A 27,985-nucleotide genomic window follows, 5' to 3' on the forward strand; every position below is an offset into this window, starting at 1 on the left:
GTTTCTTAAGACACATACTGTATCTATTCTGTTGCATTGTTTTGGTGGTCTGCATCTCCAGCTCTTCATTAGAGTTCTCTTGTGCACAACAACAGGATTCACCGACAACAGTGTACATAGTGTTACTATCGTATTACTACTATTACCAATAGTATCCTCATTGGTGTTATGACTATCATTGGGTCAGTCAGTACTCCATCTCTATTTTAAAACTCGATCTATATGATGGACTGTTTTTATCATATGCTATTGTAAAATAAAAACAAAATGAAACAAATGTGGCTTTCTGGATCTTTTCTTAAGTGGGGTAGTAGGAGCAGCGACAACATCTGCCCTGTACTAAAGCTTGACATCTTTACCTAGCATCTGACTGACCAGTCAAACAGGTCATCTTACCGTACCATTGCCCATAAACTACAGGAGAAGAGAGATCTAACTACTAGTATTCGTGGAAAGAATGCAACAGAAATCAAGCGTTACCAGTGTTTTCATTCCACAACATGGAATGCATCAGACATGGACTAATCCCAATGCATTCCTAGGAAGTGGCAATAAAATGCATTTCACAGATTTGACAATGTCATGTCATCCATTTAATTAATTGCCAATTATTTATTGGACGCTACATATGAAAGAGACAACAAGACTGTCAAAGCTAGCGGCACTGACAGATGCTAAGGTTGCTTCTGCCTTTCATGGCTACTGTAGTAGGTGTCAATCTACATTACAATCTCCCCACAGTCAGGGCAGGGAAGTGAGACACAAACACAATGACATGGAGAGACCACTGGAATAGAGAGGAACAGGCAATGAACAGAAGCAGTTTACCATTGAGTATTTCCATCATTAGTTTAAAAGGGATGGTTTAAGAGGATAGTTGTTGGGCTTTGACTACTAGAGGACAGATCAGGTAGGAGGCTGTTGGGTTAGCATCTCGCATACACCGATCATCATTCAGTTTCCCAATCAAAGTGATTAGCCTCCTTTGAGCACACAGACCATTGAAGGATCCATCAGAATTGTGCATCGGCTCAAACCTTGATACCCTCCTTAAATAGCAGGTGCATCTCCCTTTCAGAGAAAGAGACAGAGGGCTCGTGCATCTTCTTCCCTTTCTAACCATTAGATGGGTGAATGTTCCTTTACAATTTCCTACCTGGAATGTCCAGAGTCACAGAGAACAGAGCTGGAACATTCCAGTGGGGGTGGTAAGGGTTTTCCCTACAATCCTTCACCACACCCCAGTCTCCTCCATATTAGTTTTCACCCAGTTTGAGACAGGCAAACTGGTTGGCCATTTGTGGTGTTTTTGCTATACAGTGTGTGTTCCTGCCAGTGCCCTGGGCAGATATATCCTTGCCACCACCCTTGCCATCCATCAGAGGGCTAAGCTCCTGCACACCCTCATTGGCCTTCAGACCTCGGTTGGCAACATCCTGGTAGAGGAGAGAGTGAACAGATAAGATACTGTCCCAACAAAATATGCAAGTTATTGCATTAAGCACAAATAAGGAGCTCATCTGTGAATTATGGTGTGAATGGATGCAAATACACATGTAGGTTAGATGCATGGCTTACCTGGGGAACCTGGCATAAACAGATGATATTTTCAGCTTCGTTGTCTACTGTGAAGAGCATAGCAGCAGTCTGGGGGGACTGAGTCTTCAGCAGCTTCAGAGACTCATTCAGAGCCTGGGACAGAGAGATGCAGACAAACACCAGGTTAGAATTACACTCCTGATTAGAATTGATGGATCTTGGTGCTGTGTTGTGGTATTGTAGTTTTTGGGATGCCTTAGAAAGGATGCTATTGTTACCTTGGCAGAGACTCCATTTTCCATCTCCATGACTACCAGCAGCTGGTTAGGACTGCTGTCAATCATCTCCTTGGTCTTTTCAAGAACCTGGGGGAGGAGAGCACATAGCAATGAAATACCAGCTCAACCATGAAAAACAATACTTATAGAATGGCCCTGCAATCAATTTTCTGACATGTACTAATCCCTTCACACAGTCATAAAACCTCTATCAACCCCTCTTAGCCTAGACCTGCCCCCCCGCGCTCTCTCATCCTCTTCTGGACATCAGCCTTGTTGGAACAGTCCAGGTCATCCATGGTCTTCTTCAGTCCCTTCAAAGCCTCCCTCATATCATCTTTCTCCCACTGGGAGATCACCGCTATGCCCAGAGACTGCAACAACACAGTGACTTGGTAATACGTGCTTGAAAACATTGCATTCTGTGAGGAGGAGAAAATAATGACAGGCGCCTTGGGGTGACATATTGTATAACAGTTATAGGGAGATAGGCGGAATGTTAAGGCGCAATGGTGTTGTTTGCCAAAGAAGAAGCAAAGCAGCCCAGGAATGCAAAAATTAAACAATAGACAAAAGGCCTGAGATCAATAACACCTGAAACCATAGATCTGTGTAAATACAAACTTGATCAAACAGAAAACAACATACCCCTCCCTACTCATACTTTCAGTGGCCTATGACCTCTCACCTTTGCGTCATGAATCAATCTTCTCTGTGCGTCGCACCGCTCCTGTGCACAGAGCACCCTTGGCGGTGAAGTCAAAGTGCAGGCGGTCAGGAGCCACCAGGGAGCCACGCTGGTCAGCCTCTCCCAGGACCCCCCGCAGGGTAAAGTTCAGGATGTGGGTGGCAGTGTGGTTACTCATGACGGGCCTGGGAGAGAGGCGGTGGAGGGTGGACAAAAGAGACATGTAATGAATTTCTTTCAATACCAAGTCAGTTGAGAAAATATCTCAAAACTGAGTCCTAAAATGTACCTCTGAGTGATGTATTACCTCGTACACGTGCAGGATGACACAGTCGCCCACCTCCAGAGTGCCACAAACCGTTCCTACAAGCAGCACATATCCACCATGAACCTGAGTGTTCTTCACTGTGAACTCCATCCTCTGAGGAAGGGAGTAAAATGTGGTGTGATATGGACCTCTCCTCACTGTGGCTTGACCTTACATTGTTTCAAAGGTTTGATATGCTTTTTTATACAATTACGGCCATAGTTTGATTGTCCTGTCCTTACGTCATCTCCAGAGTCGTCCTTCCTCAGCATGTAGCCCCCGTTAAAGCTCTGTCCTCCCTGCTCAGCATAGAAGGAGGTATGGTCCAGCAGAACCCCACACTCCTGCCCTGTCGTTACCTCATCCACGACGGCACGCTCCCTTCTCAGAGCCAGCACTGTCCCCACAGCCTGCTCAAACTGTGGGACAACCACAGAAACATATAAAGAGATTAAAACACTGACACAAGCAAGAAACTGATTTGAATAAATATCAAGCAAACCATCTTTGAGTTGGTGAATGAAATTGAGTTGATTTTGTTTCTGTCCATATTTGCCGCTGTCATCAGCACTGTAGCTGTACTTGGGTGAGTCGTCAGCACTGTAGCTGTACTTGGGTGAGTCGTCAGCACTGTAGCTGTACTTGGGTGAGTCGTCAGCACTGTAGCTGTACTTGGGTGAGTCGTCAGCACTGTAGCTGTACTTGGGTGAGTCGTCAGTAGCAGCGATGCCCTGATTGCATACGTCCTCGGTGGCATAGATGTCCAGCATGATGTGGTCCTCTTCCCCAGAGCCCTTCCCTGGGACATGAGGAGAAAGCCTTAGCCCAAATCCCCAATCTCAGATCTATTTCCATTGCAAAAAACCTGCAACTAACTTTACTCTAATGCTGGATCAGTCATTCATTATGCTGAAGCATCATACTCATTCTTTAGATAGAAAGCCAACTTGCATGTTTAGCACTGATATCATTTGGCTTTATTGAAGTGATTTTGACCTTCACTCCTATGTGGAAAGGAGCCTTTCAGTATGAATTACCACTGCAATGTGATGGATCTGTAATGTACTTGTAAATACTGATTTAGCTAATCAGCAGAGCAAGGCACTTCTCACTTAATAGTGCAATGCTGACTGAGAAATGTTGACAGAGAGGAAAGCATTCCTGTCTTTGTACATCCGCAAATCAGTACTCAAGACAGGCAAATGCAGATATTCACATAAACTCCCATGCCAATCCAAGGCTCTATCTTTTCTACTGGTCACCATTTCTCCAACATCCCCCTCTGTAACGTCCACCTTCATCCCCCTCTCCTCAGCAAAGAGGGCAGTGAGATCCACTGGGGAAACCTTATGTGTTGTACAGCAACCAGGCTGTGTCACCTACACAGGGAGAGAAAGAGGAGAGAAACGAGTTCAGAAACATTCTGTTTTGACAACAACTTAAATGTTTCTAATTGATCCCATATTCTAATGTGGCCCTTCAGTACCAGGGATGGCCTTGCTCTCTCCAAGACTCTGGATCTTTCTGTCCAGGATCTTTCGCCCCCTGCTGAGTGTCTTGAGGAACTGCTCCTCCTCCTCATTGACGATATCCTTCACCATGTCATGGTCCTTCTTCAGCTCAGGGAAGTCATCACCTTGGAGAGAGGGGACAGCAGAGGAAGACAGGTAAGGGAGGATGACTAAGAGGGAGAGAGAGATAAAGATAGTTAATAACATGAAGAGTAGGAGTGGGATGAGATTTCATACTAGGGACTCTACCACCACATCAACTAAGGTGGCAAAGAAGCCTCTCTGAGCACCCAGCTTCTCGTGAGAGCAACACAACTGCACACAAACAGTGCGAGAGGGTTAACATGTCCACATTAACAGACTGATGTTCAGACGAGCATAGATCAAAGACAGCCAGACAGTTAAAAGGGCACCCTCTCCCTGTGTTGTCTGGCCTGCCCTCATCAGAGAGGGCGATGGTGATGGTGTGGGCGTGGTCAGCCAGGACACAGTAGGCCATGTCAATGCCATTTACGTCTTCAGCACCAACCGTTCCTGTGTAGTCCCTGGCTCCTGTGCCCTGTTTGGAACAAACACAGTGGTACAGTCAGCAAGGTCATTCAGAGGGCAGAGAACACACGATTCAATAAATAATGACTGGCAGTGGTGCTTGCCTTCTGGATGGCCTGGAAGTAGGGGATGAACAGGTCTGTGTCATAGTTGGACCAGACGCTCCAGACCCATGCCTGTATCAACACTTCATAGGCAGGGGATTCAGCTCTGTCTCAGACTCCCTGGTGAGGAGGGGGAAACAGGTTCAGTGACATCATAATGCTTGTATGTGACTATGTGGGCATCTGCATATGTTTATTTTATTTTATTTCACCTTTATTTAACCAGGTAGGCTAGTTGAGAACAAGTTCTCATTTGCAACTGCGACCTGGCCAAGATAAAGCAAAGCAGTGTGAACAGACAACACAGAGTTACACATGGAGTAAACAATTAACAAGTCAATAACACAGTAGGAAAAAAAAGAGAGTCTATATACATTGTGTGCAAAAGGCATGAGGAGGTAGGCGAATAATTACAATTTTGCAGATTAACACTGGAGTGATAAATGATCAGATGGTCATGTACAGGTAGAGATATTGGTGTGCAAAAGAGCAGAAAAGTAAATAAATATAAACAGTATGGGGATGAGGTAGGTAAAATTGGGTGGGCTATTTACCGATAGACTATGTACAGCTGCAGCGATCGGTTAGCTGCTCAGATAGCAGATGTTTGAAGTTGGTGAGGGAGATAAAAGTCTCCAACTTCAGCGATTTTTGCAATTCGTTCCAGTCACAGGCAGCAGAGAACTGGAAGGAAAGGCGGGACTTGAACTGTATGAACCTGAACAGGAGTAGGGCACCATGTGTGCATACGTTTATTACACATAAGACAGCTTATTGCAAGCCACTTATTTTCCATGTTTTACCTGTTGAACTGGGTGAACACCAGGTTCCAGATCTCCTGCACGTTGGTGTCGTCCATATTGACCAGGCAGGTAGCATCTCTCCCCCCGATACGGTCAAAGTGAATCTCACTGCAGGGCCCACAAGGACCTGTGTCCCCATCTCCCAGAAGTTATCCTTCATGCTGCCTGGCAGAATGCGAGCCTGTCACCCAGAGGGGACACACAGGTAAAACAGGTGAGACCCAAAGGAGGGAATGACTGTTTTTGTAACCAGTAGAGTGCCGTCTTCAGATTTGAAGAGTAGAGGTCGACCGATTATGATTTTTTTTTTAATGCCGATACCGATACCGATTATTGGAGGGCCAAAAAATCTGATACCGGTTATTCAGCCAATTTTTAGATATTTATTTGTAATAATGACAATTACAACAATACTGAATGAACAATGAACACTTTTATTTGAACTTAATATAACACATAAATAAAATCAATTTAGTCTCCAATAAATAATGAAACATGATCAATTTGGTTTAAATAATGCAAAAAGACAGTGTTGGAGAAGAAAGTAAAGGTGCAATATGTGCCACGTAAAAAAGCTAACGTTTAAGTGCCTTGCTCAGAACATATGAAAGCTGGTGGTTCCTTTTAACATGAGTCTTCAATATTCCCAGTTAAGAAGTTTTAGGTTGTAGTTATTATAGGAATTATAGGACTATTTCTCTCTATACCATTTGTATTTCATATACCTTGACTATTGGATGATCTTAAAGGCACTTTAGTATTGCCAGCCTAATCTCGGGAGTTGATAGGCTTGAAGTCATAAACAGCGCTGTGCTTCATGTATTGCTAAGAGCTGCTGGCAAATGCAGGAAAGTGCCGTTTGAATTAATGCTTACGAGCCTGCTGCTGCCTTCCACCGCTCAGTCAGACTGCTCTATCAAATATCAAATCATATAGTTAATTATAATAAACACACAGAAATACGAGCCTTAGGTCATTAATATGGTCAAATCCGGAAACTATAATTTCAAAAACAAAATGTTTATTCTTTCAGTGAAATACAGAACTGTTCCATATTTTATCTAAGGGGTCTAAATATTGATGTTACATTGCACAGCCTTCAATGTTATGTCATAATTATGTAAAATTCTGGCAAATTAATTACGGTCATTAGGAAGAAATGAGCTTCACACAGTTCGCAACGAGCCAAGTGGCCCAAACTGCTGCATATACCCTGACTCTGCTTGCACTGAACTGTTACGGTGCGTGAATGAGGACCCAAAAGCGAATTAACTTAAACAGAGCTTCTTTAATAACCAAACATAGGTAGGCTCAGATGGACCGGCAGATTCCGACAGGACAGGACAAGGTTACAGCAAACATGACGATAGTCTGGTTCAGGCATGAAACACAACAAACAAGAATCCGACAAGGACAGGAACAAAAACAGAGAGAGATATAGGGACCTAATCAGAGGGAAAAAGGGAACAGGTGGGAAAAGGGGTGAATGAGGTAGTCAGAGAAGACAAGGAACAGCTGGGGGAAAGAGGGACAGAAACGGTAACCTAGTACGACCAGCAGAGGGAGACAGGGTGAAAGGAAAGGACAGAAACAAGACACAACATGACAATACATGACAGTACCCCCCCACTCACCGAGCGCCTCCTGGCGCACTCGAGGAGGAAACCTGGCGGCAACGGAGGAAATCCTCGATCAGCGCACGGTCCAGCACGTCCCGAGAGGGAACCCAACTCCTCTCCTCAGGACCGTACCCCTCCCAATCTACGAGGTACTGGTGACCACGGCCCCGAGGACGCATGTCCAAAATCCTACGGACCCTGTAGATGGGTGCGCCCTCGACAAGGATGGGGGGGGGGGGGGGGGAGACGAGCGGGGGCGCGAAGAACGGGCTTGATACAGGAGACATGGAAGACCGGGTGGACGCGACGAAGGTATCGCGGAAGAAGAAGTCGAACTGCGACAGGATTAATGACCCGAGAAATACGGAACGGACCAATGAACCGCGGGGTCAACTTGCGAGAAGCCGTCTTAAGGGGAAGGTTCTGAGTGGAGAGCCAAACTCTCTGACCGCGACAATATCTAGGACTCTTAGTTCTACGCTTATTAGCAGCCCTCACAGTCTGCGTCCTATAACGGCAAAGTGCAGACCTGACCCTCTTCCAGGTGCGCTCGCAACGTTGGACAAAAGCCTGAGCGGAGGGGACGCTGGACTCGGCGAACTGAGATGAGAACAGCGGAGGCTGGTACCCGAGGCTACTCTGAAAAGGAGATAGCCCGATTGCAGACGAAGGAAGCGAGTTGTGGGCGTACTCTGCCCAGGGGAGCTGTTCTGACCAAGACGCAGGGTTGCGAAAAGAAAGACTGCGTAAGATGCGACCAATAGTCTGATTGGCCCGTTCTGCTTGACCGTTAGACTGGGGGTGAAAGCCGGAAGAGAGACTGACGGAAGCCCCAATCAAACGGCAAAACTCCCTCCAAAATTGAGACGTGAATTGCGGACCTCTGTCCGAAACGACGTCTGACGGAAGGCCATGAATTCTGAAAACATTCTCGATGATGATTTGTGCCGTCTCTTTAGCAGAAGGAAGCTTAGCAAGGGGAATGAAATGAGCCGCCTTAGAGAACCTATCGACAACCGTAAGAATAACAGTCTTCCCCGCTGACGAAGGCAGTCCGGTGACAAAATCTAAGGCGATGTGAGACCACGGTCGAGAGGGAATGGGAAGCGGCCTGAGACGGCCGGCAGGAGGGGAGTTACCGGACTTAGTCTGCGCGCAGACCGAACAAGCAGCCACGAAACGACGCGTGTCATGCTCCCGGGTGGGCCACCAAAAACGCTGGCGAATGGAAGCAAGCGTACCCCGAACGCCAGGGTGGCCGGCTAACTTGGCAGAGTGAGCCCACTGAAGAACGGCCAGACGAGTAGGAACGGGAACGAAAAGAAGGTTCCTAGGACAAGCGCGCGGCGACGGAGTGTGAGTGAGCGCTTGCTTTACCTGCCTCTCAATTCCCCAGACAGTCAACCCGACAACACGCCCCTCAGGGAGAATCCCCTCGGGGTCAGTGGAGGCTACTGAAGAACTGAAGAGACGAGATAAAGCATCAGGCTTGGTGTTCTTAGAGCCCGGACGATAAGAAATCACGAACTCGAAACGAGCGAAAAACAGCGCCCAACGCGCCTGACGCGCATTAAGTCGTTTGGCAGAACGGATGTACTCAAGGTTCCTATGGTCAGTCCAAACGACAAAAGGAACGGTCGCCCCCTCCAACCACTGTCGCCATTCGCCTAGGGCTAACCGGATGGCGAGCAGTTCGCGGTTTCCCACATCATAGTTACGTTCCGACGGCGACAGGCGATGAGAAAAATACGCGCATGGGTGGACCTTGTCGTCAGAGAGGGAGCGCTGAGAAAGAATGGCTCCCACGCCCACCTCTGACGCGTCAACCTCGACAACGAACTGTCTAGAGACGTCAGGTGTAACAAGGATAGGAGCGGATGTAAAACGATTCTTGAGGAGATCAAAAGCTCCCTGGGCGGAAACGGACCACTTAAAGCACGTCTTGACAGAAGTAAGGGCTGTGAGAGGAGCTGCCACCTGACCGAAATTACGGATGAAACGACGATAGAAGTTCGCGAAGCCGAGAAAGCGCTGCAGCTCGACGCGTGACTTAGGGGCGGGCCAATCAATGACAGCTTGGACCTTAGCGGGATCCATCTTAATGCCTTCAGCGGAAATAACAGAACCGAGAAATGTGACGGAGGAGGCATGAAAAGAGCACTTCTCAGCCTTCACAAAAAGACAATTCTCTAAAAGGCGCTGGAGGACACGTCGAACGTGCTGAACATGAATCTGGAGTGACGGTGAAAAAATCAGGATGTCGTCAAGGTAAACGAAAACAAAGATGTTCAGCATGTCTCTCAGGACATCATTGACTAATGCCTGAAAGACAGCTGGAGCGTTAGCGAGGCCGAAAGGAAGAACCCGGTATTCAAAGTGCCCTAACGGAGTGTTAAACGCCGTCTTCCACTCGTCCCCCTCCCTGATGCGCACGAGATGGTAAGCGTTACGAAGGTCCAACTTAGTGAAAAACCTGGCTCCCTGCAGGATCTCGAAGGCTGAAGACATAAGAGGAAGCGGATAACGATTCTTCACTGTTATGTCATTCAGCCCTCGATAATCTATGCAGGGGCGCAGGGACCCGTCCTTCTTCTTAACAAAAAAGAACCCCGCTCCGGCGGGAGAGGAGGAGGGGACTATGGTACCGGCGGCAAGAGCTACAGACAAATAATCTTCGAGAGCCTTACGTTCGGGAGCCGACAGAGAGTATAGTCTACCCCGGGGGGGAGTGGTTCCCGGAAGGAGACCAATACTACAATCATACGACCGGTGTGGAGGAAGAGAGGTGGCCCTGGACCGACTGAACACCGTGCGCAGATCGTGATATTCCTCCGGCACCCCTGTCAAATCACCAGGCTCCTCCTGTGAAGAAGAGACAGAGGAAACAGGAGGGATAGCAGACATTAAACATTTCACATGACAAGAGACGTTCCAGGAGAGGATAGAATTACTAGACCAATTAATGGAAGGATTATGACAAACTAGCCAGGGATGGCCCAAAACAACAGGTGTAAAAGGTGAACGAAAAATTAAAAAAGAAATGGTTTCGCTATGATTACCAGAAACAGTGAGGGTTAAAGGTAGCGTCTCACGCTGAATCCTGGGGAGAGGACTACCATCCAGGGCGAACAAGGCCGTGGACTCCCTTAACTGTCTGAGAGGAATGTCATGTTCCCGAGCCCAGGTCTCGTCCATAAAACAGCCCTCCGCCCCAGAGTCTATTAAGGCACTGCAGGAAGCTGACGAACCAGTCCAGCGTAGATGGACCGACAAGGTAGTGCAGGATCTTGAAGGAGAGACAGGAGTAGTAGCGCTCACCAGTAGCCCTCCGCTTACTGATGAGCTCTGGCTTTTACTGGACATGAAGTGACAAAATGACCAGCAGAACCGCAATAGAGACAGAGGCGGTTGGTGATTCTCCGTTCCCTCTCCTTAGTCGAGATGCGGATACCTCCCAGCTGCATAGGCTCAGCTCCCGAGCCGGCAGAGGAAGATGGTAGTGATGCGGAGAGGGGGGCAACGGAGAACGCGAGCTCCTTTCCACGAGCTCGGTGACGAAGATCAACCCGTCGCTCAATGCGAATAGCGAGTTCAATCAAGGAATCCACGCTGGAAGGAACCTCCCGGGAGAGAATCTCATCCTTTACCTCTGCGCGGAGACCCTCCAGAAAACGAGCGAGCAAAGCCGGCTCGTTCCAGCCACTGGAGGCAGCAAGAGTGCGAAACTCAATAGAGTAGTCTGTTATGGATCGATTACCTTGACATAGGGAAGACAGGGCCCTGGAAGCCTCCTCCCCAAAAACAGATCGATCAAAAACCCGTATCATCTCCTCCTTAAAGTCCTGATACTGGTTAGTACACTCAGCCCTTGCCTCCCAGATTGCCGTGCCCCACTCACGAGCCCGTCCAGTAAGGAGAGATATGACGTAGGCGACACGAGCAGTGCTCCTGGCGTAAGTGTTGGGCTGGAGAGAAAACACAATATCACACTGGGTGAGGAACGAGCGGCATTCAGTGGGCTCCCCAGAGTAACACGGCGGGTTATTGATTCTGGGCTCCGGAGATTCGAAAGCCCTGGAAGTGGCCGGTGGATCGAGGCGGAGATGGTGAACCTGTTCTGTGAGGTTGGAGACTTGGGTGGCCAGGGTCTCAACGGCATGTCGAGCAGCAGACAATTCCTGCTCGTGTCTGCCTAGCATCGCCCCCTGGATCTCGACGGCTGAGTGGAGAGGATCCGAAGTCGCTGGGTCCATTCTTGGTCGGATTCTTCTGTTACGGTGCGTGAATGAGGACCCAAAAGCGAATTAACTTAAACAGAGCTTCTTTAATAACCAAACATAGGTAGGCTCAGATAGACCGGCAGATTCCGACAGGACAGGACAAGGTTACAGCAAACATGACGATAGTCTGGTTCAGGCATGAAACACAACAAACAAGAATCCGACAAGGACAGGAACAAAAACAGAGAGAGATATAGGGACCTAATCAGAGGGAAAAAGGGAACAGGTGGGAAAAGGGGTGAATGAGGTAGTCAGAGAAGACAAGGAACAGCTGGGGGAAAGAGGGACAGAAACGGTAACCTAGTACGACCAGCAGAGGGAGACAGGGTGAAAGGAAAGGACAGAAACAAGACACAACATGACAATACATGACACTGAACACAAGAGAAGTGACCATTTCCCTAGTTAAAATTGCCTACTAACATGAAATTCTTATTTTTTTTATTTTTTATTTTTTATATTTTTATTTTACCCCTTTTCCTCCCCAATTTCGTGGTATCCAATTGTTAGTAGTTACTATCTTGTCTCATCGCTACAACTCCCGTACGGGTTCGGGAGAGACGAAGGTCGAAAGCCACGCGTCCTCCAAAACACAACCCAACCAAGCCACACTGCTTCTTAACACAGCACGCATCCAACCAAGCCAATTAATCGGTTGACCTCTACCTGAGAGACTTATCAACCAACACATAGTGTTACTAACCACATTAACAAGAGTAGAAACGGGTCAGGATATTTCTGTCATTCAGGTAGATTTTGATACCTAATAGCCCTATTAGTTCTGACCAGAATTTCCTACTCGTGAAACTCACTCACCAGAGGTCCAGCCAGATCTGTTTACACTACAGATATGGCTCCAGCCCAGCTTCTTCGTGACCCCCGAAGTAGGTGACATACAAGCACTCGATGGGAATCCCAAACTCCTTAGTCAGCAACTCCAGGGCCATGGTACAGGCAAGGTGCTGCAGGGAGAGGAGTCAGCAGGAAAGGAAATGAGAGAAAGCAATTCATCTTTCTAACACGCATCCACATTGACATCATAACAGGTCAGATGACAACACTATCTAACAGGCGGTTGGTTGGTCTGCCTGGTTTACCTTAAAGTAGTCTCCGAAGGACCAGGAGCCCAGCATCTCAAAGAAGGTGTTGTGGTACACGTCCTTGCCCAAATAATCCAAGTCATTGTGCTAGCCCCCAGTGCAGATGCACTTCTGTGTGTACCACCACACCTTCTTTGCTAATATGGGTGGTTGTTAATGGGGCAATTGATGGCTACAACCATCAAACTAGTAGTAGTACTTTAAAGGATCATTTAAACAAAAAAAAGCTGATTCATGTAATCGTATTTATAATTCAGGCAAATTAAAGGATCTTTCTCCACATCGCCCAGCTCAAGTAGGCAGGTGTGAACACTGCACCTAAAAAGCTTAAGTTCCAATTAAAATGTTATTGATCCTTGCTTCCATTGCAAATGCTGAAGCAATATGTTGCCATCAAATAGGAACTGAAAAAATGGCCCTACACAACATTAATCTGCTTCTGGCAAAATGAGTAAGTTTCATCAAAATTCATGCAAAAACAATGTTACAGCACATCCCTTGTCTGGGCTAATAAAATACCAATGGAATCTTCCTTCCACTAGGACATCCTTGTATAACAATCATGTTTATGGCAGGTTTGGCCTCGTTCTCAATCTTGAGAAAATACCATCAGGGTCTGTCTCTGCCTTTAGAATAGACCCATTACCTTCACCACTGACTGTTCATGTTTTACAGCTGGCTAGGCAGCTATAAATTCATTGAACTCCCTTTGATATTATAAACTTTAATGCAAACCATACAGTTTACATACACTTAGGTTGGAGTCATTAAAACTTGCTTTTCAACCATTCCACACATTTCTTGTTAACAAACTATAGTTTTGGCAAGTCGGTTAGGACATCTTCTTTGTGCATGCAAGTAATTTTTCCAGCAATTGTTTACAGACAGATTATTTCACTTATAATTCACTCTACCACAATTCCAGTGGGTCAGAAGTTTACATACACTAAGTTGACTGTGCCTTTAAACAGCTTGGGGAAAAAATGATAGACCTCCACAAGTCTGCTTCATCCCTGGGAGCAATTTCTAAATGCCTGAAGGTACCACGTTCATCTGTACAAACAATAATACGCAAGTATAAACACCATGGGACCTCGCAGTCGTCATACCGCTAAGGAAGGAGACGCGTTCTGTCTCCTAGAGATGAACGTACATTGGTGCGAAAATTACAAATCAATCGCAGAACAACAGCAAAGGACCTTGTGAAGATGCTGGTAGAAACAGGTACAAAAGTATCTATGTCCACAGTAAAACGAGTCGACATAACCTGAGCCAGGAAAAAAACACTGCTCAAAAATTGCCATAAAAAAGCCAGACTACGGTTTGCAACTGAACATGGGGACAAATATCATACTTTTTGGAGAAATGTTCTCTGAACTGATGAAACAAAAACAAAGTTGTGGCAAAATGGCTTAAGGACAACAAAGTCAAGGTATTGGAGTGGCCATCACAAAGCCCTGAGCCCAATCCCATTGAAAATTGGTGGGCAGAACTGAAAAAGCGTGTGCGAACAAGGAGTCCTACAAACCTGACTCAGTTACACCAGCTCTGTCAGGAGGAATGGGCCAAAATTCACCCAACTTATTGTGGGATGCTCGTGAAAGGCTAACTGAAACGTTTGACCCAAGTTAAACAATGTAAAGGCAATGCTACCAAATACTAATTGAGTATATGTAAACTTCGGACCCACTGGGAACGTGATGAAAGAAATTAAAGCTGAAATAAAAAATTCTCTCTACTATTATTCTGACATTTCACATTCTTAAAATAAATTGGTGATTCTAACTGACCTAAAACAGGGAATTTTTACTAGGATTAAATGTCAGGAATTGTGAAAAACTGAGTTTAAATGTATTTGGCTAAGGTGTATGTAAACTTCAACTGTAGGTATGCACGTCAGCTTTGACATTGGTTTTGCACATTGGCGTTAAACTAGACATCGGGCCAATGCCAATGTTGGCATTTATAGCTAATATCGTCCGATTCTGATATGTTCACCTATATATCGTGCCTCCCTGAATATTATATTTATTAGTGTTGCACCATTATTTTTTTACATAAAAACCATATACCATTTCAGTATCATGTCTTAAGAGTGATAGACAGTGCCATCACCGTGGCCTCCGCAATATATAAGTCCACTGAGACAGGCGTAAAACAGACAGGTGTCTTGTGCACCATGAAAAAAATAATAATAATTGCGACTGTTCAAAAGAGACCAGGCCGGGATTTGAGAAGTCAATAAGAGAAGTGAAAAATTATTCCGTAGTTGTTCAATTTCTCTAAACTAAAGGCACAACCTAGATTCGAGCCAATGTCCTAAGCAGTTGAACATTTTTATTACTCCAACCACGTGAGTGACAAACGTATTCAGTTTTGTCAAAAATAACCTTGTATCGAAGGAGTGCCTTGGATTTGAGGACCTGCACATGCACAGTTTGGCGCTAGATGAACGTTCAACCCGATGACGCGTTCTACGCATAGTAGCGGTGGAGAAGTCAATTGAACTCGACCAAAACAATGGAATTGCCATGGAAACACGTGGGGGAAAGAGCTGTGGGGGGGAACGATCCTGAGTCTCCTCATTGCCCCCCTGCAAAATTAGATGACATTTAGGCTATTGTTTATATGTGTATTTCACACTATGTTGAGGTAAAAATCAGAGTATAATGATTGTATGGGGATGTCAACCTAACACATGTTCTTGTCATTGTTACCAATCAACTGAATTACAGTTACAAACTAATTTGATTACAGCCACTGATTTCGGTATGCTAGCTGTGCTAACCAGTTTATGTGAACGGGAGTTAGCATTTAGTAGTCACTTCTTCTTAACCTGAATAGAGACCGCTTCTACATGTTATGCAACGAAAACAGCCAAACATATCCAAATTGGACTTACAGTGCATTCAGAAAGAATTCAGAACCCTTCCATTTTTCCACATTTTTGTTACGTGACAGCTTTATTCTAAAATGGATTAAATAAAATGTTTTCCTCATCAATCTACACACAATAACCCATCATGACAAAGCAAAAACATTTTGGTTTTTTTTTGCACATTTTTTAAACTAAAACAGAAATACCTTATTAACATAAGTATTCAGACCCTTTGCTATGAGACTCAAAATGAGACTCTTCCTAGAGCTGGCCGCCCGACCAAACTGAGCAATCGGGGAGAAGGGCCTTGGTCAGGGAGGTGACGATGGTCACTCTGACAGAGCTGCAGAGTTCCTCTGTGGAGATGGGAGAACCTTCCAGAAGGACAACCATCTCTGCAGCACTTCACTAATCAGGCCTTTATGGTAGAATGGTCAGACGGAAGTCTCTCCTCAGTAAAAGGCACATGACAGCCTGCTTGTAGTTTGCCAAAAGGCACCTAAAGAACTCTTAGACAATGAGAAAGAAGATTCTCAGGCCTGATGAAACCAAGATTGAACTCTTTGGCCTAAATGCCAAGTGTCACGTCTGGAGGAAACCTGGCACCGGATTCACTATATAAATAAACACCCTTGCACAGAAGTACTTTTGCCGCCATATTTTTATTTGATAGAGGTTAGGTTTTTCAGTTTAGCCTTCTGGCCTACTCTACGTGACAAAGGGTATGGTTACATTTAGATTTAGTCTCCGGACTCTAGCAATACTTTTGGATTCAGAGACCCACCTTTCTTTGCCAAGGCTTGTAAATCTCTTCATAAGATCATCAAGAAGAATAGAAAATAACAACACATGATTTTGCAACTCACTTTCATATTGCATTTACAGGGTAATTATTTTATATAGAAATATACATGATATGATATACGTTGTTAATTGACAGTTCACTTGTTTCTCACAATCAAAGTGGCAATGCCTTTAACATCCCTTATTCTGTCTGCATCAAAGTCGACCATCAGTTTTCTCAGGCCTGCTCGGGTGGGCTTGAAGGACAACTTGACCTTGACCTCTTGACCTGGTCCAATGTCATCTCTGTAGGAGGAAAGAGATCGTTTCACTACAAGCACACATAGTTCTTTCAACTCAGTCTTGCTCTGTTCCACTAACGGTTAAAATACTACCGGAGGTCTCCTGCTGTGTTCAATGAGGCCATGTCAAACATGTCACGCTATACTGAACAAAAATATAAACGCAACATGGAAAGCGTTGGTCCCATGTTTCATGAGCTAAAATAAAAGATCCCAGCATTTTTCCATATGCACAAAAAGCTTATTTCTCTCAAATTTTGGGCACTAATTTGTTTACATAACTGTTAGTGAACATTTGGCCTTTGTCCAGATAATCTACCTGACAGGTGTGGAATATCAAAAACATGATTAAACATCAGGATCATTACACAGGTGCGCTTTGTGCTGGGGACAATAAAAGGCATTAAAATGTGCAGTTTTGTCACACAACACAATGCCACAGATGCCTCAAGTTTTGAGGGAGGGTGGAATTGGCATGCTGACTGCAGGAATGTCCACCAGAGCTGTTGCTAGAGAATTGAATGTTAATTTCTTTACCATAAACTGCCTCCGTCTTTTTAGAGAATTTGGCAGTGCTTCCAACCGGCCTCACAACCGCAGACCACATGTAACCACGCCAGCCCAGGACCTCCACATCCGGCTCCTTCACCTGTGTGATCGACTGAGACCAGCCACCTGGACAGCTGATTGAACTGAGGAGTGTTTCTGTCTGTAATAAAGTACTTTTGTGGGTAAAAACTCATTCTGATTGGGTGGGCCTGTTTTCCCAGTGGGTGGGCCTGGCTCCCAAGTGGGTGGGCCTCTGTCCTCCCAAGCCACCAATGGTTGTGCCCCTGGCTAGTCATGTGAAGTCCAGAGATTAGGGCCTAATTAATTTATTTCATTTTACTGATTTCTTTAAATTAACTAACTGTAACAGTAAAATCCTTTAAATTGTTGCATGTTGCGTTTATATTTTTGTTCAGTGTATTTTAACACCTCTTGCCAAAAACCTGCTCATTCAGAAACATTATCTGGTAATAGAAACTTTTTTGTAGTCCTATATTTCTGGGAAAGACCACACAAATTGTTTAACATTCAGGTCTGCTGGAATTGTAAACTCGATTAGCTGCCAGAAATTACAGTTGTGGCTATGTGCTGCTTAGGCTTGGGTGATATACTGTACCTTTTATACCGTATGCCGGGGTATTTCAAAATACAGATGGTATGATTTTCAATACTCCCTTGAAAAAGTGTTTATTGGGTTTGGGGAAACTCATACGCCACTGCTTATAAATTAAGCATGACTATAAGAAATCTAAGATGTGTCAAATAAATGATTCATCTCAGGGCACCAGCTATGCATTTTGTTTGCTAACTGGCTAGCTATGTGGCTAGATGTCAAAATCAAGCTTCTTGTTTACAGCAGAGACATTCAATCCCCTCCTGGATCAAGATCCCTGCTGCCTACATTTGTATTTTTTTGTGTTTTTTTAAATACCGCCCCTTGTGTGCATGCACATTCGGTAATACCACAGATGGAACAATGAGCAGGATATTTCACCGGATGTGTAAATGTGAAGCATTCGGTTGGTGTTTCCACTCATTACCAAATATGGTGATGAGAGGAAGCCCAGTGGCCGGCAGTGGGAGAAGATGGAGCGAGATTGATTTTTGCCGACATTCTGTACATTTTCTCATCTATAAAACATTTGATCTCCGTACAGTTTTCTGTTTCCAAAACTAAAATGTGTAACAAACCGAGTGGACTGCATTTTGTAGACTTTACCCTTTGCCAAAGTTTCAAAAATTGCATTGTTTAGAAGGAGTGCAAGGGCGAATTGAGTATTTCACACGCCTATTTCACAGAGTCGGAATTCCCTAACGGAAATATGCAAATAAATGCTAGAACACACCAATAGGATCTCACTAGTTCATGCTTGGCTCTGCCCACCTTGCTTGTTCGGCCCACTATGATTCAGTTCTGGTCTATCTTGGGTTATTTATAAAAAATCTTTGGTAATACCGTATACCCCATGATACAGAAACTATATGACTGCCCAACCCTGGTGCTGCTATGAAAATGTGGATTTTTTTTTCTCACACTTTTCTCACACAAAATGAGGTAGGCTAGGTCCTTCCAGGAAGTGTGATGTTTTGTCAAAGAATGTTAAATTCACCCAGACGGCCAGCAGAGATATTATCCTGTGTTTAGTCTGAGGGCATATGTTTACACTGGCATCTCTTTTTGGAGGTTATGTGTGGTAACATTTGGCCTGTGGTCCTGGAGAGCCATGCTGGGGCGGTTTAATCATCGTTGGCCTGGGATGAGGAGGATATGTCAGGATCTCTCTTTGTCTTTTTAAGGGAGGTGGAGCGAGAGAAAAGCAGATCTTGTTATTTTTACTCATGCAATGCGGTCAGACTATGTCCTTGCTGAGGAATTTACAGTAGCAGCCAAAAGCTCTCTGAGATGCTACCCCCTCTAAATCTGCAGCTGCTGCACAGGGTGTGAGATCTTAAAGAGCCCTAGGTTTTAAAGAGTTTCAGGTCTACGTACATTCTCTCATTGCTGAAAAAGCGAATACAAATTCAATGAAGATTGGATCTCCTCTCTCACATACAACACACAGAGATACTTACGGTGCTTGGATCTCCCGCGCTGCTGTCAGACCTGCCCCCTCCACAGTAAACACGCCCCCTCTGAGGGTAATAGGCAGTGGATTGGTGAAGCTAATGTGGGCAATCAATTTCCGAGATACAACTGCATCTCCCACTACCTGGGGAAAGAACATGGACAGTGTAGGCATCATCAGAAATTATCATTTCAGTAACAAACAACCTTAAATCAATATACTATAAACCACTGTTTGCACTTGAACATATCCATTCTCATGACCAATAGTACTCAATTTAAGCATTGCTTCACCAGAGCCATTTCCAGTTCCAGATAGTACCTTGACATGGAGCTGAGGCATGCTCAGTTGGATGTTGACCTCTTGTAAGACGACTTCGGGCTGGCCGCTGACCTGGAGTAGTGCTGTGACCCTGATCAGGTTATGCTCAGACACACATGCCCCGTAGTGTTCGTACCGTAGCCGCAGCACTTCCTTATGAGCTGTGAGAATAATAGGGATGAGAGGAGAAAGTATGTTATTGTATTGTTTCACACTTTTTCCATGGCATAGTTTTGCACTGTTAACTTGGTTCCTAAACATACAAGAACACCAGGGGTCAGACTGACCCAGTGCCACTAAAAAATAAATCAAACACAGGGTCTCACACTAGTTCAAAAGTTTGATTGTGTGATGGCAGTTGAGGCCCACCTTTCTGGGCTGGCACGGTCAGGCTGGCAGTCTTCCTATGGCACTCCCCCCGGTGGAGGCTGTTGTAGGTGACAGCGTTGGACGTCACAGTCAGCTGGGCTGGGGTGTCCTCTCCACCGACGTTGTGCACCTCCACTATCACATCAAAGTCTGTCCCCAGGACGGCCTGGGCGTGTTTGATCTTCAGCTCCAGCTGCCCTGGTGCTCCATTCGGCTGCGTTACCCGCCGTCCTGCCTTCTCATACACCTCACGCTCCTTCACTGAACCTGGTAGAAAGGAAGGAGGATGCCATACTGTTCAATTAACGGTGTGTTCGTGTGGTATGTGTCCAAAGTGACACCCTTCCCTTGGGGGTATTTGTAGTGTGTAACAGTCTACTGTACTCTTTAGGTTCTCTTCCCATCTGTGCTAGTATTTGTGCAGGTGTGAACATTACAGTATGTTTGTTTAAGGGAAGGAAGTGAATACCTTCGGGGTATTTGTAATGTTTAGTGATGTCCTCTCTGTAGTCTCCGTACACACTCTTGGTGCTGATGTTTTGGCCCACTGTATTCTGGTTGAGGGAAACTTGTGAGCGTTGGCCATCTGGGTAGACGATCCAGGTGACCAGGTCTGCGTTCACCTCAGAGAACACGAAGGCTGCATCATACTTCATCCCCACATCACCGTCCCTCACCGCCTTGACTGGACAGGGCCCACAACAGTACACCCCTGAGAAGGAGGAGATAGGGATGAGGGCAAGAAAAACTACTATACAGAAAAACATGTATGAAATGTAACTTCCTGTAGTAGCCCAAACATAGAAAAATAGATTTTTAAAGGGAATAGTAAACCAAGACTGCTCATGAATATGAAGTGGGACCGTACCATCACTCCTCTCCTGTGGGGTGGGATCCAGAGCCTGCCACCCATCATAGCCTTTAGGAAGATCCTCCCTGTCCATCCAGGACTCCACCCAGCAATGGTAGTTCCTACACACACACACACAATCATACAGTGCTGATTCTGCATAATTCTAAGCTGATATCTAGAAATGAAAGCAACATGAAAACTATAGAAGGTTGTGAGCCTTACCAGATCATGTCCTTCCTGCCTTCAGACACACTCTCCAGCTGCTCATCATACAGATAGTCCACATTCAGGTTGCCATCAGTGTCATGGGCAGAAGAGTAGTTTGTAACTGGGCGAGTGGGTATGCCCAGACAGCGAAGAACTGTGTGATGGGTGAGAGAAAGGAACCAATCAGCAAACAGCATATAGTCTGTTTATAGCTTAATATACTGTAGCTGAATGAAATATTTGATAGTGCAAATATAGAACCAGAGAGTGTTAGGAAATTAGCTGAGAGAGAGCCAAAGCGAGAGAGCCATCTTGTGTCAGTGTGTTGTCTCCTATGTTTTTATTTCATTTTTATTTCACCTTTATTTAACCAGTTAGGCCAGTTGAGAACAAGTTCTCATTTACAACTGCGACCTGGCCAAGATAAGGCAAAGCATTGCGACACAAACAACAACACAGAGTTACACATGGAATAAACAAACGTACAGTCAATAACACAATAGGAAAACAATCTATAGACAGTGTGTGCAAATGAGGTAAGATTAGGGAGGTAAGGTAATAAATAGGCCATAGTGGTGAAGTAATTACAATTTAGCAATTAAACACTGGAGTGATAGATGTGCAGAAGATGAAGTAGAGATACTGGGGTGCAAAGGAGCAAAATAATAATAATAAATAATATGGGTTTGAGGTAGTTGGATGGGCTATTTACAGATGGGCTATTTACAGATGGGCTATTTACAGATGGGCTATGTACAGGTGCAGTGATCTGTGAGATGCTCTGACAGCTAATGCCTAAAGTTAGTGAGGAAGAATAGAGTCTCAAGCTTCAGTGATTTTTGCAATTCGTTCCAGTCATTGGCAGCAGAGAATTGGAAGGAAAGGCGGCCAAAGGGGGAATAGGCTTTGGGGGTGACCAGTGAAATATACCTGCTGGAGCGCGTGCTACGGGTGGGTGCTGCTATGGTGACCAGTGAGCTGAGATAAGGCGGGGCTTTACCTAGCAAAGACTTATAGATGACCTGGAGCCAGTGGGTTTGGCAACGAATATGAAGCGAGGGCCAGCCAACAAGAGCCAGCCAACGAGAGCATACAGGTCGCAGTGGTGGGTAGTATATGGGGCTTTGGTGACAAAACGGATGGCACTGTGATAGACTGCATCCAATTTGCTGAGTAGAGTGTTGGAGGTTATTTTATAAATGACATCGCCGAAGTCAAGGATCGGTAGGATAGTCAGTTTGAGTGAAGGATCCTTTGTTGCAAAAATAGGAAGCCGATTCTAGATTTAATTTTGGATTGGAGGTACTTAATGTGAGTCTGGAAGGAGAGTTTACAATCTAACCAGATACCTAGGTATTTGTAATTGTCCACATATGTGTCTCTCACTTGTACAGGCTACGCCTGAGAACACCCAGCACTGTCCGTAGCGCACCCTCTGTGCCCCGGCCTCACTCCAGCGCCTGAGGATGGGCACACTGCCAGTCCAACGTGTGGGCGGCACCCCGTCATCGTACTTCCCGTCCCAACGGCCCGACACCACGCCAAGGTCATCATTAGCATTCACCTGCACAGGTGTAGAGCAGGTAGGTTAATTACTGTGAGATTATAACTATTCTCAATGTGAAGAAATAATGAAGTTATAGAGTGAACCTTACCATGGCAGTAATTGTCCTGCTCACGTACACTGGGTCTGCTCGGTTGGCTGTGTCCATCTCTGGGTTTGTCAGTGCAGCAGGTGAATTGTCCAGGATTTCAAAACAGATGTCCACCACATCTTGTTCAAACTATGAAAAATGACATGAGGGATTATAAAAATATTATGAGAATGCATTAAGTGAGCTCATGATGACGTAGATACACATCTCAAACCAGTGTTAAAAATACATACATAGAATTGTTGATTGTGACTGTGACTCTATGTACTTTCTCCTCACTGGATGGAGACAATAAGCCATGCAGGTTGTTTGTCTGTCTCTTTCTCAATGTCTATGTGACTATGTCTCTGTCTCTCTCGGATGAGAAAAACCCACGTTTGAGTGGTTGGTATTTTCACACATCCAGTGTAAAAATGTCTTACATCCACCAAAGACATTTCCTCTGCCAGCTGGTGCATGGTGTCTCCAAACGACACCAAGCTGTGACAATTCACACAGGCCACCATCAAGCCTACAGACTTGACAGAAACCACTGGCTGCCAACACCCACCCACATGCCCCGTTGTTAATCTTTCTGTTTGGAATGCCTCAGCTAGAACTGTGATTCAGGCTGCACATCACTGAGATCTGGTTCTCATTGGATCGATGGGTTGATAATGGGTTCAACAGGTTTGGGCTCTCTATTCTATCTCAGCTGTGTTGGCTGTCTGTCCTTCAGAAGTGCTGTTTCTTTGCTACCTGTCCAAAGTTCCAGGGTAGTGAGGAAATCTGGTCCCAGGAACCCTGGTAAAGGAGGCCATTTTCATTCAGGATGTACTCCTCTAGCAGCTCCTCGTCAGGGAGGTACACAGAGTCAGCTGGGAGGGAGAAAAATAAAGACTCAGAGAAGAGTGAGGCATTCTTGTTGTAGTGATATCACACAACTGACAACTTTCATATAAGCAATCTGTTCCACTAATTTAATATTTTTCTATATGTTGTTATAATTTCATGTTCGGCTCAAATGTAATTCAAAGTAATCACAGGGACAGACACAAGTACACAACTGAAGACGGTATCTTCCCTGACTCTAACCTTCTGAGAGTGGCACCTCCGTGAGCCCTCCACCTTACCAAAAGAGCAAATAAAACAGGACAGGGTGCAGTGCCGCAACACTGAGCACTTTCAATACTTCTTTACTGATTCAACTAGTGTGTGTGTGCATGTGCACGCAGGACATGCATGTGTGAGCTCACCTTTGCACCAGGGGTTGAAGAGCAGGTAGAACGTCTCTGGTGTTGTCTTCTCCAGGATGTGTCCGTCAGGGGAGAGGAGCAGCACTGTCACGCTGTAGAGTCCCACAGGGGCGTCTGCTGGGCTGTGGATCGTCAGCAGCACCTCACTCTGAGCCCCCTGCTGGCGGAACCACCACTTGTCCCTGCCAGCACGGGCATCCAACACCTTCACCACCACCTCACCCTCCTTACCTAAACACACAAACAAAACCACACATATACTGGCAGTCAAAGCTGTTTTCCCAGACCATTTTATTTTTTATATCTGTCAATCATAACTAACTCCTCCTCCCACTGTGCAGTAGTATCCACTCTATTGCTGACTTAAGCTTATGGTCCTTGTCCTTGAGTTGCTTACCTAGATGCAAGATCATGGCTAGTTTGTGTTTAGGGGACAGGGTTGTGTGGCACTGCAAGGCAAGGGAGAAGGGCTGCCCCCGACGAACCAGCAGCCTTTCCACGTCCATCTCCTCTGTACGATGGGCATGGCTGTTCACCTGGCAAAGCAGGTCCATCCCCATAAATACACCTGGAACACAATCAAAGAAAAAGCATAGGGTTCAGTCACTTCTAATAAAAACCTATTATACTGTATAGTTACAAATAATGAGTTCAAGAGGATGTTTTAGGGGGTAACCAGACCACACCTGTACTATTACTCTTGTAGATATTCATATTTATAGAGAGATCTCTAGTTTAGTCATATCAATCACAATTGTCCCATGTTGTACAGGTCAAACCACAGAAAGGTCAGACAAGTCATCTATTTGAGCCTGACTATCAGTGTGAGTCATAAAATCAAGGACCCGACTTCATATTTATAGCAGCTACCGTCGGTAGACAACTCCACTCAAGCATGTGGCACTGTGTGAAAACATTAATATTGCTGTTTTGATGTTAAAGGGTTATGACAATGATTGCCAGAAATGTATGTTAATCCTATATTGTAACAGTAGCGCGGGAGAAAGCTTTTTTTAAAGAACAGAGGTGAATAACAAAGTCTGATGCTTTTTGCAGATGCTCTTTATAAACCATCAAGTAATAAGTAAGTATAGACCTGGTTTGCCAGGTCAGATTGGCACAAAAGAGACCAATCTAAGCCATCAAACTGAAGTCATCCTTCAGCCATTCCTGAGGTTAGACACACTTGTGTGCCATGTACTACGATCACACACAGAGACACAGACAGAAACAGACCAACTTTCATTTTTGACAAGGAGAAACACAGATCTACTGTATATTCTGTCTAAATGTAGAAATGTACACATTTGAGAATACACTTTGTCAGATAACACCTCTGCTCCATCCTCATATTTGTATGATTAGCGCATGTGAGCCTGTTGGTCTCATGCTCTCCTGGTATGCATTGCTTAAATTAGAATGGTTGACCTTAACACACGGCTGTGAATTCATCCGGCAGCACATTTTTCACAGACATAGAAATTGCTTGTAATATTTGTCTCCTCTACTTCGGAGGGCACTACCAATGGTTTTAAAAATATGTGAAATAATGGTAAATCCCTTACCGTTTTGGTCAGTCATTCTCCACTCTTTGTGGTGAATAACTCCTCTGTGAATCTTCTCTTCTCTGCCGTGTAACCTCCTTTTATGATAAGTTTGACTCCTCTTTTGTCTTTTCACTCAGTCCTGAAGGTGTATGCCCCACTTTTCTACCCGTCTCCACCAGGACCCAGTATTTATACTGGAGAGGAACGGCCCTGTCCTAGTGCTCAAACACACATGTTCACCCATACACACCTCCCGTTCACTGTTCTCCCTGACCTCTGACATCACACTCTGTGGAGATCCAGAACAGAGGTGTACCCACAATCTATGCGTGCGTGTGTGTGTACGTGCGTGATTGGATGCGTGCCCATGCGTGTGTGCGTGTGTGTACAAGCTTGAGTTGGGAAGCACAAGCTCTGCCTACTTCAATATTTTACTTCTACTGAAAAAAGCATGAGAGCCCAAATATTTACTATAGTTTGTGTCAGCCGTGTGCCGGAACCTTTTTCTCCCACGGTGATCTAAGCTCAAACACTGTGTTCTCTGTTAAGCGGATAAAGGGTTCAGGGCATAGGGCACACTTTTACTAATCCAACAGTTCTCCAGTAAATGCTTTGCGTACATGGCCACTTTTATTCTTTATGTATAAAGCCTGAAAGTCACCAATTACAAAATATACAAGTTGAATAAGTTTACAGCATGATATACTTCAAATGTTAAAATTAAATTTTGTTCAGCTGAATTGCAGTCCAGGATATTGACTGGAGCTATTTATCCTGGCACATGGTAAAGCAAAACAATCAAACCCAAGCTGGTTTTAAATAAAAAAGTTAAACATCCATTTAAACAAACGTTTATCATCAACTATAGGACATCGATTACACATCCAATACAGTGAAATCTGGGGCTCCTGAGTGGCTCAGCGGTCTAAAGCACTGCATCTCAGTGCTAGAGGCACTCAGTTCCAGGCTGTATCACAACTGGCAGTGATTGGGAGTCCCATAGGGTGAGGCACAATTGGCTCAGTGTTGTCCAGGTTATGGTTCGGCTGGGGTAGGCTGTCATTGTAAAAAATTATTTGTTCTTAACTGACTTGCTCAGTTAATTAAAAAGCTGAAAGTGTATTTATACTGAAATTATGTGAAAAGTGGGAAGGGTACTACTACTAAAATATATTGTGTTGAAATATCATAACGGTGATCTTTTTACCTATCCATATGATGTCTCTATGTCCCAATGTTAAAGAATAATAGTAAAAGCAAGAAGAAAAATGTTTATAGTGGAACGCATGCTGTTGAAATATCATCTCATGTATCATCTGTCCTTCAATGTCATGTCATGAGGGTCAACGCTCCAAGTTCAAGTCGTTATTACATTTGTGAGATTCAACTTAAGTCCAAGTCATAGGATTCAAGTCCAACATTCTACTACTAATATACAACATAGTAATAAAATATATTAGAGTACTTTTTGAGTGTGTACATGCTCACTATCAGTTGTACTTATTAGGCTGTGTGAAGTTACAATTTATGAGTAATTGAATGGTGAGTGCGTAAGAGGTACGTGTGTTTGCCAGCCAGACCGTGTCTCAGGAAGTCATATTCCAATATTGGAGTAAGGAGACACACTACAAGAGAAACAATATGAGGGAAATTTCTTCATCACCATGACAGCACCGAGCCTCCTTGCTACAGTGTGTGACATATTTGGTTAATTCTCAGTGACTATAAATAGGAAATGAGGCCTATGGAATTGCGTGAGTGGAAAGTGGAGGGAACAATAACATCTCTAACAATAACATCTCTAATCACTCTGATGGTAGCAGATTCTCACTGTGCTGTTACATCGCTTGGGTGGTGCTTGCTTTTGCTGACACACAGAAGCCCCTCTGTCCTGCTGACACAGGGGGCAAACAACCCGGTGATCATTCTGCCCCACCCAAAAGAGAGACTGAGGAATGCTGTGACAGTAAGATTTCGGGAAAATGGGGTGTCCACCGCTCACAGAACTTCTTCCACATAGCACCTAGGTGACGATGACAGTTGACCAGTATGACTAGTCACACACCACTACTATGTGACTCCCTTTTTGGGAGGTCAGAGAGGATATGAAAACAACATGGTAGGCTGTAAAGGTCAAGTCTGGTGTATAGTGATATACAGTCAGTGAGTGGATAAGCCAAGTTTTAATAAAATAATCACTGGTCCAAGTGTTCACACCAGGGGGAGCTATTAACTCTGCACTTGTGAAGGTGGTAAATGACCTTTTAATGGCATCAGACCGAGGCTCTGCATCTGTCCTCGTGCTCCTAGACCATAGTGCTGCTTTTGATACCATCGATCACCACATTCTTTTGGAGAGATTGGAAACCCAAATTGGTCTACACGGACAAGTTCTGGCCTGGTTTAGATTTTATCTGTCGGAAAGATATCCGTTTGTCTCTG

The 27,985-nt window shown here is 44.9% G+C and overlaps 1 protein-coding gene and 1 pseudogene across 1 annotated transcript; both read right to left on the bottom strand.

The window, feature by feature from the left end:
• Positions 1–423: 423 nt before the first annotated feature.
• Positions 424–4,878, bottom strand: LOC110532131 (annotated as a pseudogene).
• Positions 4,879–16,299: 11,421 nt separating this feature from the next.
• On the bottom strand, positions 16,300–25,758 carry LOC110520123 (protein-glutamine gamma-glutamyltransferase 2). Its single transcript, XM_036974703.1, has 14 exons — positions 25,626–25,758; positions 25,562–25,580; positions 24,394–24,564; positions 23,997–24,227; positions 23,500–23,618; positions 22,762–22,890; positions 22,493–22,670; positions 21,122–21,260; positions 20,915–21,018; positions 20,516–20,758; positions 20,047–20,313; positions 19,678–19,838; positions 19,364–19,500; positions 16,300–16,745 (listed from the first exon to the last, which is right to left on the bottom strand). The coding sequence occupies exons 2-14, from the start codon at positions 25,575–25,577 to the stop codon at positions 16,598–16,600; spliced, it is 2,043 nt and encodes a 680-aa protein (XP_036830598.1). The 5' UTR covers positions 25,578–25,580; positions 25,626–25,758; the 3' UTR covers positions 16,300–16,597.
• Between the last annotated feature and the right edge of the window lie 2,227 nt (positions 25,759–27,985).

The sequence above is a fragment of the Oncorhynchus mykiss genome, chromosome 1 (genome assembly GCF_013265735.2).
Source record: "Oncorhynchus mykiss isolate Arlee chromosome 1, USDA_OmykA_1.1, whole genome shotgun sequence".
NCBI classification, from domain to species: Eukaryota; Metazoa; Chordata; class Actinopteri; order Salmoniformes; family Salmonidae; genus Oncorhynchus; species Oncorhynchus mykiss.